Source organism: Acanthochromis polyacanthus, chromosome 21 (assembly GCF_021347895.1).
Source record: "Acanthochromis polyacanthus isolate Apoly-LR-REF ecotype Palm Island chromosome 21, KAUST_Apoly_ChrSc, whole genome shotgun sequence".
Lineage (NCBI taxonomy): Eukaryota > Metazoa > Chordata > Actinopteri > Pomacentridae > Acanthochromis > Acanthochromis polyacanthus.
This window is the reverse complement of record NC_067133.1, coordinates 20,870,110-20,885,055: the sequence shown is the minus strand read 5'-3', so window position 1 is coordinate 20,885,055 and position 14,946 is coordinate 20,870,110. Positions and strand designations below refer to the sequence as shown.

The 14,946-nt window shown below is 38.4% G+C and overlaps 1 protein-coding gene across 1 annotated transcript; it reads left to right on the top strand.

Moving 5' to 3' along the window:
- Positions 1-6,679: 6,679 nt before the first annotated feature.
- timp2b (TIMP metallopeptidase inhibitor 2b) lies at positions 6,680-14,702 on the top strand. Its single transcript, XM_022210274.2, has 5 exons — positions 6,680-7,062; positions 12,525-12,625; positions 12,721-12,829; positions 12,926-13,050; positions 13,166-14,702. Exons 1-5 carry the CDS (start codon positions 6,945-6,947, stop codon positions 13,361-13,363), a joined length of 651 nt encoding a protein of 216 aa, XP_022065966.1. The 5' UTR covers positions 6,680-6,944; the 3' UTR covers positions 13,364-14,702.
- Positions 14,703-14,946: the final 244 nt, after the last annotated feature.

Sequence of the window (14,946 nt, the reverse complement as noted above, 5' to 3'; positions counted from 1 at the left end):
TTCATGTTAAAGAGTCATGTGCCATACAAATGACAGAGAAAATCCATCAATTAATTAATTTCCAAAAGGAGCCGTGGAAGGAATGCCAGGCCATGTTTGTGAACGGATGAAGTTCAACTTTTTATAGCAATTTCTTGGTGATGCTTTCGATACGTTTATGATGTGAATTATTAGCTGATTATTACCTACAGTTCCTTTCTGTTTACAAACAATTTTAACCTTTTGTTTGTCTCTCACACCCTCATCAACCACCCCCAGACACAGCGGGGACACTAAAAAGAAAAGAACAGAAAAAACAAAAACCCTAAATTATGTAAAAATAGATAAATTAAAAAAATAATAATCTGGAGGCAAGAGTGCAACAATGTGCTAAAAATAGTGGACTACTGAAGAGTAGACATAAAGCATTATACAGTGTATAATAATGATATTTGTAGCAGATTTAAAAATCATAAAAGTGCCCAGTTTTAAAGTCAGACATTGTGAAAAAACTAATTACTATACGGAAAAAAATACTGATTTTTACAAATACAGTTTTAGACATTCTTTAACAGTCAAAATATAAATGATACATTTTGAGTGATTTTACATCAATATTATCATCGTCTTTTATGTCACTATTATCTGTAACTTAACAAAACAGGGAACCATTTGTAAAATAATGATTAAAGACATATTATATGTAATATAACAGTTTGTTTTGCAGAATTAAATAGAATTTTAAAAAATCTGTAATTTTGCAGTCAAGCATTATAAAAGTACAAATTAACATTTGTAAAAATAAACATTTTTGATGCAGATATTATTTAAAGTTTTCACCAGTTTTTGTTACAGTCAACTTGTGAAATAACTTGCTTTTTCTGTGATTATACTAGTTATTATCTAACATTTACTATAACAAGGACAAGGGATAAAACAATAGTAAAGAAATGGAAATTAAAACTATAAAATTACTGTAAGATCCTAGTGGCTATGGTCACCAGTTTTGCAGTTTTACAGTTGTAATTAACTTAAACAGTTGATTGATCTGTAGTTGATTACAGTACTTTAAAGCACAATGTGAGGTCTGTTTAACACTGTATCACGACTCTCTGATTTTATACTACTTTATAGGAGTTACCGCCGTAAGTGTTGCCACCATAATCAACACTTGTAAAGTTACCTGTAAATTACACCGTTTTGTTCTTAGGCATTGTATTAACACTACCATAAATTGAAGACATAAAAGATCCCAGTTCAGAGAATGTTCCCTGAAGGTTCTTGTATGCTGGAATATGTCTGAGATCAACCAACTCTGATTAAAATTTAAAATGTGTATACCTCTAAAACAACTAGAATAATAAAAGATGAAGTGAGGTGTATTTTTGATCAAATATACACTACCATTCAAAACATTTGGAGTCATCCAGACAATTCCATGTTTTCCATGAAAACTCACACATGTGGTAACATAACTGCACAAGGGTTTTATAATCATCAATTAGCCCTTCAACACAATTAGCTAACACAATGTAGCATTAGAACACAGGAGTGTTGGTTGCTGGAAATGGGCCTCTGTACCCCTATGTAGATATTCCATTAAAAATCAGCCGTTTCCAGCTAGAATAGTCATTTAAAACACTCGCAACGTCTAGACTGGATCTCTGATTCATTTAATGTTATCTTCACTGACAAAAATGCATTTCTTTCAAAAATAAGTACATTTCTAAGTGACCCAAACTTTTGAATGGTCATGTATTTGAAACAAAGGAAAAATAGTTTAAATTGACATTTTTTTAAAAAGCAAAAATGGCCAATCTTGGGGCATCAGTGTAAAGTTGTCAATAATGCTGTTTGCAGTCTAAATCAGATTTTACAGTTTTTAATCAAATAAATAAATAACAACATTTTAAAAATCAGAAAAATAAAAGTCTGAAAATTGAATTTGACTGTATTTGTGCAGTAATTTGTAATAATCTAATTGCCCCAAAGCCTTTGTGGGGTTGAAAGGGTTAAATACTTGCACAACAGCAACCTGCTGTTAATTGTTCATCATTTCAAGCCTTGCCCCTGACTTCTGGGTCATGAACGGGTAGCATCCCTGTCTGTAGAGGAAATGACTGTACTTTCATTTACAAGTTATTTAACACAAAAGGAAGTGAAGTAAAAGGGAAAGTTCCAGTAAACACGTACATTCAGACTGCACAATGCCACTGAAAAAATACTCAAGACGATAAGAGCATTTTGTGGACATTGTTAGTCGACTCATGATGACTAACTGGTAAGTTTGGACACCACCCTGTGGACAGTTGAGACTATTTGACCCCGGAGTCTGCAGTGTGGTTTTTGTAATCTCTTCTCTTTTTGCAAGGGGCGGGTGGGGGTGAGGGGGTGTCTTTCAAACAGATGTTTTCCTCCTACTTGCCATCCCTCAGGCAATCTGCTAATGCTGATTCACTGTCTTACATTGTCACCAGTGCAATATGAATAGCACCACTGATGAATGGAAAATTATGGGAATTACCCCTGGGTTGTGGCTGGGAGTGCAACGGGGGGGATGGATAGCCAAAAAGCTACGCGGTGGTCAGGTCATGTGCGATGTGTGCAGGCAACAAGGGCAGAGGGGGTGGGAGTCAGAGGATGTGGGTCACTGCCACAGCACCCACCAGTTCCCACAATGAGACCCTCTTTTTATGTCTTACTGGGCACTTCCTTTTGAGAGTATTCCTGGCCTTGCAAGTCTGTAATTTAGGGGATGGAGGTTCAGGCCATTTTTAAGCCCCTTTTGGCATTTGTAGTCGGTAATGTACACAGGGGGGCTGCTTACATTGCACTTCTTTGACAAATCCGCCCTTTTTCAACAAATTAAAACCAAATGTTGATACAATAATCCAGATCTTTACTGGTGAGTAAAACCCCATTCTAAAGGGAGAGTTACAGTGTGGGAAATAGCTCGGAATGGTCATGCTGTGAGGTAATTTGAAATATACCCAGGAGCCGGGCACATGACTGTGATCTGAGCGGAACCCACCACATCAGTCAGCATCTTGGTGCAAAGGAAGCCGACTGTTTGGACAGGGGGCGGCAGGCTTTACCCAGAAGAAGGCATCTGCTGTTCCTCCGATGCCTCTGGTAAACTGTGGAATGAGACGGAAGTATATTTCCACCCGTTTTGTCTTGGATGTGTCACTTCCCTTCATGTGTCTTGATGTCTGTCCCACGCCCAACATATGTGTTGTTCCTGTTGCGTCTTTTGTGTCCGGTAACTTGCACTCGGTGACTCATACTGCCTTACAAAATTGCTAAGAATTTGGAAATTTTCCTTATCTGATTGGTGGCACTCTTAGCTGAAGGAATGTCCAAATTTTCTATTAGCAAAAAGGCATTAGGGATGTAACAGAGATGTCACTTAGCTAGTTCTGCCATTTTCCTTTTTTCTCTTCCTGACTGCCTGTCTGTTTTTACACAGACATCAAGAGGGAGACCTGTGGAAAAGAAACCAGGCAAAAATGCTCAGCTATGGAAATATTTGCCAGAGTAGCCAGAAGACTGTCATTTAGTGGCCAAAAATGATGTCAGGGAGCGAGGCAGCCACAGCAGATACAGTCCCCTCTCTTTTTCTCCTCAGTCCTCATAATTATTCATCATCAACTCTAATCATCAAACACACCGTGCCCTCACAGTGATCTCTCTCCATGAAGCCAGAATCAACACAGGAGGCCACAAACCAAAAACTCTTGAGATCTACAGTTTCCTAAAGATGGTGTTGCCGTGGTCAACTTTCCAATAAAAGAGCCATCTATTTTTGTGCATGAGTAAGGGATGAGAAACAACTCAAGAATTTGACTATAGCATAATGTTTCTTTCACAGCGGGGTGGAGGGGCTTGGGTAGCTTACACAGGGGGAATCGCCGCCACATTGAGTCTATTAAATTTAAGGGCATGATGTCACCTTTCTCCACTCTGCCACTCCTCCGTCATTCTTTCTCAGTAATTTCATCAGTGGCAAACAAGTTACTGAAAGTGACTCTACGTGCTTAAAGACTCTCACTGAATTAAAACCACAACTAACTGTGCAGTGTGGGCTAAGGAACTAGAATCAACTATTATCGCTATAACAAATGAAACTGTGACGTAGTAAAAGCAGTTGCCTGAATTCACTGCTCCGCTGCTTAAGTGACATTAATAGCAAGTTTTAGCTCATTGGTTAGCTGCTCAGCATGAAATTTTACAGACTAACAGTCTCATAGCATAATATAATGCATATATTTCCCTCAGGAGATTGTGGAAACCAGAAATTGAGCAAAAAAGAGTGAATATAAAAGTTGCTGAAAGTTTCAAAAGGGCAAGGCAGCAGGAGTTTCACTTCCCTTATCTTGTAACAGATGGTGATTTCTCTCAAATGGGAAGTAAAATATTTTAACAAAACCTTTGCATTTATCAGGAACAACAATGAAAGAATCGTTGGGTGACTGCAACTCAATGGAACTCAAGAGTGAGACATCGGATCTTACTGGATGTATCATCCAAAATGTATCATCCAAATGTAATTTTTTCAACTTTAAAGTTGCAGTCTGTGAAGTTTAATAATTTCGAAAGCATTCTCAGCTCTCTGCCATGCTGTTACTGCAGATAATGCATGAGTCAACAACAACACCTTGGCTTTTTAATGGACGGACCACAAAACGCAGTTTGATCTTTTTTTTTTCAAAATACTGCTTTTCTTATCTGGCACATTAATTGAGTTACACAACATGTGTGTGTTGAAAAAGGCTTTTTTTCTAAGCTGTTTTTTTTTTGTCATTACCTCCGCCAGGAGGTTATGTAATCACCGGAGTTTGTCTGTTTGTCTGTTTGTCTGTTTGTCTGTTAACAGCATAACTCAAAAAGTTATGGACAGATTTTCACCAAAATTTTACAGAATGTCTGGAAGAGCAAAAGTAACAATCGATTAGATTTTGGAGGTGATCCGGATCACCATCTGGATCCAGGACTTTTTGGAGGACTATGTACAATTGAGAGATGGCCGCCAGGTTCAGTTTGTCTGTTTGTTCAGACAAACAGACAAACAGACAGACAGACAGACAGACAAACAGATGGCCTGGCGGAGGTCTGCGCTCTCTGAGTGCTTTTCTAGTTAGCATTTGTGAAGATCATTTTGAAGTTCTCTTACATCTGCAAGAAAATCCAATTTTGCTGGTCTCACTTCGGATCTCTGTAAGTTACTTACATACTGACTGTATTGTAGCTTTATATTTACAAAATAAAGAGAAATATCACTACTCTTACTGAACTCTCTTACTTTAAGTTTGCTGTAGATTCTCATGCTTAACCGACAAAGAATCATTTGGATTTTGGTGACCTCTGGTCTCAGTTTTAGCTCATCATATGTGCATTCAAGTCATAGACATGACTTTTTTTTTTTAAAAATTGAAAACAAACAAAAAACCCCACTTGAATTATGTTTTACATCATGAAAGCAGGTCTGAAATCCAACCAAAAGCTCCTAACCATCTGAGTGAAAACATTGTATGTCCACTACACAAATAAAGAAAGATGTGTATTTCTAAAATATGTTTGATGACTATAAATATAACTCTTTGAATGTTTTACCTATTGCTGATTTATTGTCTTTTGTAGAAACCACAAAATGAATCATTTGAAGTTCCTTCAGGTTACAAACCTATGTTTCACCACCGCTTTAAAAAGCTGAGTTAAGTGCATTTAGTTCAAAGTCATCTTATGAGTTACAAAAATGTAAAATTACCATAATTTGTAATAACAAGTTCAAAAACTTCAGATTTTAAGTTGGATCAACTAGTTTCATGGAAATGGCAGCAGACAGATTTGCTTTCCTTTTTCGTTTTCTAAGACAGTTTTATCTCACTAGAAATGCATCCTGGGAAGTCTGCTTAAGGGCTAATCTTGTTTCTTATAAACTTAATCAAATGAGTTGAGCTCATCATTTTGAGTCAAAAAGCCTATAGTCATAAGAACTCATGTTGTTTAAGTTTTAAATTAGTCTGAAAATGTAGGGGAAAAATGTCATTTTAAGTCCAATGATCTAGAAATGAACATAATTAGTGTATTTGCATTCAGGAAAGTAAAAAAGATGAGTTGAATTGACTAAATTTCTTCATAATCTGTGTCAAAAATGACAAATATATACACTACCATTCAACATTTTGAGATCACTTAGAAATGTCCTTATTTTGAAAGAAGGCTGTTTTTCAGTGAAGATAACATTAAATGAATCAGAAATACAGTCTAGACATTGTTAATGTGGTAAGTGACTATTCTAGCTGGAAACTGTTGATTTTAATGGAATATCTACATAGGGTTACAGAGACCCATTTCCAGCACCCCTATGTTCTAATGGTACATTGTGTTACCTAGTGGTGCTGAAAGACAAATTGATAAGTATAAAAACTCTTGTGCAATTATGTCGGAGAAAGACAAAAGTTAGACCAAATGAGGTTTCTTGGGAAAATGGTTCAGCCCTCACATGAAAAGGGCGATTTACCACATGCTGCTGAATGTCACCCCCATGTTTCAGTAAAAGAAAAAATACAACTGCCCACCTCTTCGTGCATCACAGTTGTGACAGAGGGTGACGAAGTTTGCTGGTGCATGTGAAAAGTTGGGCGCCCTGAACTCCGCAGCAGCAGCAGCAGGAGGAGGAGGAGGAGGAGTCTGCTGCCCTACTGCGCTAATAAAACACGGCTGCTCCACATCGCAGTGGAAAACAGATTTTTGGAGGAGGTGTCCGGGTGCAGTCTTCTACGGGAATGAGCTCCCTCTCATGCCTTGTGCATCACAGACTTTGACAAGTGGATCGGGTTTTTTTTCACTCACTTGAAGCTGAGGATACCTCACCTAAAGGCTCATCAGTCTGCTCAGCTGCACCACTTCATATATTTTTATTTTTCCACTCCACCTGTTTATTAAGTTAAGGAGAAGCAAAGATGAACAGCTGTTTTGTCACTCTGGCAATCCTGTTTGTTTGGCGGGTGGAAGAAATGGCAGAAGCCTGCAGCTGCTCTCCTGCGCATCCTCAGCAGGCGTTTTGCAGCTCAGATGTCGGTAAGTTTGATTCACTGACTTAAAATCAGCAAATCTGAAGTAGCATTTTATCATTACGATTTGAATGTCAAGGATCAGTGTGGTTGTTTTTGTCGAAGAAACTGTAAACTGCAGAGGAAAACCGCCTCACTCTTATGTTTACAATTACTCGGGGAGGAGGATGGAATTTTCTGTCTCCTTCTTTCCACTGCCCTCCTCTTTTTCTCTCTAATCATCTGTTGATATTCTTCAGTCTTCATAGACACAACAGTGTACTGCATGTACTTTTCTCCATTCTATCTCGTTTTGCAACCTTTCTGTGATCTACAATATAACAGTAGCACCAAATGTGAAATATTTGATCCATTTTTACAACTTTTCCCATCCCCTTGCTACATTATTGGCTGCTGTTAAGGAGGTTGGCAAAGGTTTTTCCTCATTGCACAATTTATTCCTCATTTATAGATTTTGCCTCTCAAGAAAACATAATAAATGCAGATTTTCTCAGCATAATGTTTTGCAACAGAAGCCACCATCATCAGCTCAATGATCCTGAAGTTTAGGTGTATTTCTTCCAAGATTGCTGAATGGCGAGTTAGGTTTCTCTTGCTCAAAGGCCATGGGGATAGTTTCCCTCTTATTTTGCCTTTCACAAAACACTGCTTGTTGCTGCCTTCAACACAGGCCTTAAGCTAACAAGAGTCTCAACAGTGACCAGCTTGTGTAGGTATTTAAATTGGGGTTTGCTGAGGGTCTTTTTTCTTGCTTATGAGCTGGCTGAGTGTGTGGCATTTATACAGAAGGTGACTTATGCAAAGGATTCTCTTTACCATGGGATTCCATGACTCTGGAGGATGAAGAAACCTTATTATCCTGCTGGAGAGTGTACTGCTAAGGAAAGTCAGATTTAGATTCTTTTCTCCCTTTTTTGCAGTTTCTTGAACCTTTTCATTGAAATCACACAGCCAAGTAGCAAATGTAATTGAGACAGTGAAGGGATTTGGGTAATATGATACTTAATTTGAGGCAAATTAGCCTAGTACAAGGGCCCAGTGGCCCACTACTACTACTTCTTCTAAATTGACAAATTCACCAAAATGACTGACCAGAAGTATACTTAATCATAGACGCACTAAAGACTCATTGCAATTCTGTCATTTTGCAGCTTTTTAATGTCATTTTGGATATCTTTGCTCCAGGGTATGTCTAAGTATGCAAAGCTTTAGTTTTGGTGGACAAACCTATGGTGTTTGATGTTTGAAAGTAGCACTGTGAGGTTTTCAGTAAAGATGCCACTGATTAAAGGCAGTTATTTGGAACACCTGTTGGTAACAACCTGAAAAAATGTTATTGCTGGTAAAAGTTAAAAGGGCTAAAGCGTGAAGCTGAAGGAGTATCGCACAATGAAGAAGGCATAGGTGGTTACATCTATGTAGTTTTCTTCCCTGTGCTCACATTTGACAGTTTAAACTAAATTAAAGGAAGAGATTGGGGTGTTTAAGCCTTTTTTGTACTTAAGGCCTTGTGTCATAGTACATATGTTTTGAAACCAGTGTTGGGTGTACTTTCAGGTATTTGTCAAGGAAGAATGTACAGGGCTCTGACTAAACTAAGGTGCTGATAGCTATTTGAACTTCCCAACTGAGCCATTGCTGAGGTCACATGACCCTGACCCCTTTGTTTCTGCATCAGCACCATGGATAGACCCTTGAGTTAACACAAACCACTAAGGGTCAAGGAGATCAGTCTCCCCAGTTTAAAAAAGATTCTTAAATGTTGTTTCTTCAGCAGCCTTCATAGCAATACCAAAGTGACAGAAAGTGTGACATCTAGTAGTTTGACAAGAATGCTACCCAATGCAAGAGTTCACGAGAGAAGTCAGTCAAACTTTGGCAACTTACGAAACTTACTTTGAAAGCTAAACGTCAGAAAAAATCTTTCTGACATTTTCGACGCGCTTGTATAATCATTGGCAGTTACTGTATCGTCACTGGTTGCAACACTGTAAATCAATTTGCAGCAGTTTGTGGAGTGATGAAATCCCAAACTGACTTTCTAAATCAAGGTCATGACCTACTATGGGTAGTCCTATCTTTACTATCGAGGCTTGTTTTTTTAACAATGTAAATGAATCATCATTTTTCTTCAGCTATTCTAACTATTAGGTGATGGATATTTATGTTAAAATAGATCATTTAGTTTGATTATGTTAGACACAATCTTTTTGTGGAATAAAGTTTGGTAAGACTTTGCCTTGAGGGACCCCTACTAAGAGTCTGACAGTTTACTGAAGTGAAAGTATTACTTAAGTTGCACAGATGTAGTGTCGGTTAGAGTGTCTGAAGTCTATGGAAGATTATGCAACATTTACTCAAACAGCTTGCAAACTTAGTTCCTCTTAAGACAACTGAGTAGTTCTGACAGTGTAAAAGCTATTGTTATAAAAAAAATGTATCACTGTTCCACTTCTTATGTCTCCTTTGAAGATGATCAATTGTACTTCATACAAAACAATGACCTTCGTGTGAGGCAAAAGCTGTGGGTTTGAAAGATGCCAATGAAAAGTGTAAACGATAATCGGAGGGGAGCCACTGATCCAACAGTCTGATCAAAACACACTGTTTTGTAAATTGTTACTGTCACCTTTTTGACTTTATCTATTTCCTATACCAGAGCCGACCTCATTCTGTCAGCATTACTGTGAGAAAGTCAGAATACCAGGTCAGGTTCAGTTGTAAACCTCTAGTTTTCTTAGTTATCTTGTCAAAACAGGCAGAGCAGGAACCAAGAAAAGTCTTCCCTCATAAACTGAAATCCATCCCCTGGGTCTTTTGCTGAGGCAGAGGAATATCGGGCAGTCATATGCTGTACTCATTATGCATTTGCTTTTTATGTCAGATTTTTTTTTTCATTTTTTGCTGATTATGGGGTATATCTGTGCTGTTTTTGGGGAAAAGGACAGTGAATCATTGGAGATCTTAAAGGGAAAGCTGTCTTTAACGTGACTTCCGGGATAAACACAGCTCTACAAGCTGTGTAAACAGAGTTAACATTAAAACTAGACTCCTACTTTGGGCCTGAGTGAATGTGTGCAAAATTCTCTGCATTGTAACTTTGATTGGATTAATTCATCCAGCAGGTTCAGAGCACCTAGTGGAACAAATTTCCCTTGCACTTGTATGTGCACTGGCTCCATTTCAGAAGACTGGTGAACATTTGTTCACATCCTCCATCATGTGAAGTGCACGAATACAAGACAAAACATTAAAATGTCAAGTAATCAATAAGATTTTGATGCCTGAAAGGCTGACTATTGGCACATTTAGGCTCTAATGGGATAATGGAAAAAGGACTCCACAAATTCAAATTTCAAAGGAAAACAAAAATTCAATGCTGGATTAATCCATGCATCTTTGGACAGGATTAGCAGACTAGTCAGTTTGCATTTGTAGTATAGTTTTTCTCACAAGAAGTCTGACCACCTTGTGGCCTCTGAGGGAGGAAAATGAATGTGCAGGCCCAGCAATTGCATGACATGCATTTGCTTTTTTCTCTGTTTTTTGAAGCACTCCCACGACCACAATATGAAATGCAAGATATTGTGTTTATTGTTTAACGAGAAAATGAGATGGTTCCTTCACTTACCAGTTTTGTGATCCTTAAAGGGCTTTGTCAGCCTGTTTCAGTAAATGTCAAGCCCTTGGAGAATTAGGTATATGCTCTATATCAGCACAAAAAAATTAAGTTATAGTAGAAGTTTAAAAAGCACTATATCACTGGGACTGAATGAGAACTTTTCAGATTTGAGTGTTTATAACTTATAGCATAATGAAAGGGATGTAACACTGTATAACCATCATCTTGTCTTTATAAATTGTCTTTTTTTAGCATGCTGAATACAGCTTAAAGAGGTAACCCTGGCTCTTAGAAGTGTTGAGATTGTATATCATCATTCACGTAAGCCCCATGTCTGAGTGTTTTTTTTGTATTTTTTTTTTTTACATACTGTGCTGATTTTCACCTGCCCTACTTTCCGCAAGTAGAAATGATCTCTGTGTGATTCTGCACACTCGAGCAAAGGGGATTACCACTAATCCACTCTGCAGCCGGAGAAGTTGGATAGTTTCTCAGTGCTGCTACCTCAAAGTGCATGATCGGGAGCGAAGGAGCTTGTGATTTGTAAAATGAAAAACATGTTGACTGGTGTAGATTATTCCTCAGTGCAGTGTCTAAATCTTTTTTTTTTTTAGTGTGTACAGCTTTTTGGCTCTCTTAAGGCTTCTCCATGCTGCTTGTGACAGTATTACAGTATTGCTTGGAAGGCCTGTGTTTACTGGACAGAGTTAGGCCAATACTGCATCTGCAATGTGGCTGCCATTCTTGTCTGTCCTCTCCTTCTTTCCCCTGAACGCAACCATCCTCATCACTCCATCACTCCCTCCATCTGTGCACACATTCTCATTTTTCTCTATTTTCCTTCTGCTATGGAGTTGATGCTTTAGACCCTTAAAAGGAGATGTTCTCTAAGCCTCTATTGTCATTGAATTAGGACACATATGGCTTACAGCTTCATTTGAAAAGCAAAGGAAAATGCTTGATGTTATTCAGTAAAGGAACATGCTGGTGATGGTCTGAAACGATCAGTAGCTGCCACCTTAGCAGGGACTGAACTGGAATTTGAGAGAAAACATCTGGTTAGCATTAACTGCGTCGCTAGTCTCTGCCATACGAAAGTTTTATTTTAACTGTGATTTTTCTAATGCTTTTTCATTGTGAAGCTACAGTTATCATTGCAACTTGCAGTATACCAGTAGTATGTTGGTATTTAGTTATGATGGGCTAATAATAAATATTGTACTGTACTTCAGTATTTGGATTTGAATTTTTTGTTAACTACTCAGGATTTGAGCTCAAAGACTCATCTGTATGGCTCTGGTAATGTTTTTCCACTTGAGCTATTTTACTTTTCCTCATCCAAACCTCTGTGAATCTGGAAGCTGGAACTTCAGAGTGCAAGAGAGAAAGGGAGAGAGAAGGGGGAGGCCGCATGCTAGAGAAAAGAGGTTGATTTGCATGTCAGCACCTCTATCCAGACAGAGAGGCAGGCCGGCAGAGGGGCCTTGGGGCAAGGGGAGCATTCTAGTTCAGCTTTTCAAAGATTGCTGACTGGCTTCCTCCTGTGTCGGCACAGGAACCTGGGAACAGGCAGCACACATTCCTCCCTCTGATTGCAGCTGATGAAACACTCATGTGCCTCTGTCTTCTCAGCACCTGGCACATGCAGACTCCTCAGATCCAAGCCACAGGTTTGGCATGCTGTGTTGCGGCCAACGTCAGCATGCCAAACCTGGGCAGAGCTCAGATCAGATAGAGGCAAATCTAGATCCAGTTCAATTTTAACATAACAATGATGTTACATTTTGAAACCTCGTCTTGGGATACAACAAATGTTAATGTGAGTTTTTTTTTTTGTCTTTTTCCAGTTATCAGGGCAAAAGTGGTTGGAGAGGAGGAGGTTGACGCTGGCAATGACATCTATGGAAATCCCATCAAGCGGATCAAGTATAACATCAAACAGATCAAGGTATATGGAATGAAGTTATTTTAATTCTCATCATCATGCTTGAATATAAACCTAAGCACAGTATGAATCTGAAAGTTTATTCTTTGCATCATCAGATGTTCAAAGGTCCCACTCAGGACATTGATGCCATCTACACTGCTCCCTCTTCTGCGGTGTGTGGAGTGACTCTGGAGACGAATGGCAAAAAAGAGTATCTTATCACAGGTATTTCAGCAGTGAACTGCATGATATGACAAATATTCCTTTTTGAGCATTCATATCCAGTTTCACATCACCTCATTGCTTCTCCTCATGCTGCAGGTAAACTGGAAGCTGATGGGACAATGCATGTCACACTGTGTGACTTCATTGAGCCCTGGGAGGACATGAGTGCCACCCAGCAGAAGAGCCTGACTCAGCGGTATGAAACAGGCTGTGATTGCAAGGTAGGGAAGTAGTTTATTTGCTAGTAGTGATTTCTTACCAGTAGTGGGAAACTGTCCTCCAGAAATGCACATTTTAAGTTCATACCTTGATCTCCGTCTTTTCGCTGTCACCCAGATCACACGCTGTACCTCCATCCCCTGCATGATCAACAGCCCAACAGAGTGTCTGTGGACAGACTGGGTGATTGAGAAGGTATACAACGGAGAGCAAGCCAAACACTTTGCTTGCATCAAGAGGAATGATGATTCGTGTGCCTGGTACAGAGGCAGTGCACCCCCCAAAAAGGATTTCCTGGACATCGAAGACCCTTAACTCCACCAGTGTCCAGAAGTCTGAAGATGTCAGGAGTTGAAATATACTAACATATAAATACAAAAAGAAAAACACAAATAAAAACACATCAAATTCTTATTTAGATTTTTTCTTGTTTAAAAAAAGCTGTAGGGTGGGTGCTCCATGGTCAAATTGAAAAAAAAAAAAAAAAGATTTTGAATTGCAGGTCTCGTGTTTTCAATTAAGAGTCTTATGAACTCAGCACTTTGTACCACCTCTACCCCTAAATCTAAAGCACTTCCTCATAAACCACTTCTCCTCCAGCTGTAATAAAGGGATAATCATCACAACTCAATATCACTGTTCATTGTGTTTTTGTTCCTGTGCTTTTCATTTCCAATTTGTTTGTTTTTCTTTTAACCAAAGCTATTGTTTGAAGTGAACTTTAATTTTTTTAATGCAACATGCACATACTTAGAAATCAAAGTTCTGTGAATCTGTGTGTCACCAGCTGACAACTGGCACCTTGATTTGTGACAGCAGAGCTATAACAAGGAAGAAATGCCACCTCTAGCCTCCTCTGCCTCAGATTCTGTTCAGTGCTGAGTATGCCAAATGCACCCCACCCCACCCCCCCACCCTTTTGTTTTTCAAAGGTGTCACAAAACTAATCACCGTAAAAGAGTGGCATGTTGCTTATCACACAATGGAACCTCTTGCCTATCAGTGCTTCTTACTTTGCAGGTGTTTTCTTGAAATAATCCTTAATAGACAAGAATGCACTTTGAACACAATCGTCACTACAGTCAGATTGTCTCAAATGAAAATTAAGATGTAAAGAAAAAGAGGATTGAATCCTCCATTTTGTATTTTTTTTAATAGTACAGCTCTTCTCTTTGTAATGCATTAGTTTATATAAGAACATATTCTATTTAAGGGGGTTATATGACTCAACTTTGAAAAGAAGCCCACATGTTTTTAGTTGCATTTTTATGACTCTATTCATATTACATAAAGAGAAGGCAAAATATTTTCACAATATTTGCTAATACATTTTGTGTGCAGTAAAGATCAAGTTGTCGGCCTGTCATCTGTCTGGCTGGCTCATGCTTTAGGACAGTGAGTTAAAGACCATTTTGTAACCAATCAACTTTTCTTTCTTTGTTGCAGAGACACTGAAATGACCATAAGTGTCAAGCAAATGTCACGTGACTTAATTAATATGAGAGTGTAAAAAGATTCTTCATCTGAAACTGTAATCAAGTATGATGTCTTGTGCTGGTTTCACATGGGACTTTTGAGAAAATAGGATGTTTGCATGCATATCCATCTGAAACGTTACTGTACATTTGACTATTATAATAAATGCCAAACTCTCTTTTGATGTGCGTTATTTTTTTTATTTTCACATCTTACATGCCACAAGCTTACATGGGCCATTCAGTAGTGTTGTTTGCTAATGTGTATATAGGATATTAGCATATACATTTTACTAAATGTACTACAATTTATGAATACATAATAAATTATAATGTAGCATTTTAGCTTTCCCATGAGAGCACACAGAGGCAAGGACAATAGAGTATAGCATGTCTAACCTGCTAATCTTACACAGGTCCACG

What these genes read in the sequence shown, in the direction of transcription:
- timp2b (XM_022210274.2), top strand. Translation starts at nt 6,945, where the DNA reads ATGAACAGCTGTTTTGTCACTCTGGCAATCCTGTTTGTTTGGCGGGTG. An exon ending in GTTTTGCAGCTCAGATGTCG is followed by an intron (nt 7,063 to 12,524) that starts GTAAGTTTGATT and finishes GTCTTTTTCCAG; the next exon opens with TTATCAGGGCAAAAGTGGTT. An exon ending in AAAAGAGTATCTTATCACAG is followed by an intron (nt 12,830 to 12,925) that starts GTATTTCAGCAG and finishes CTCATGCTGCAG; the next exon opens with GTAAACTGGAAGCTGATGGG.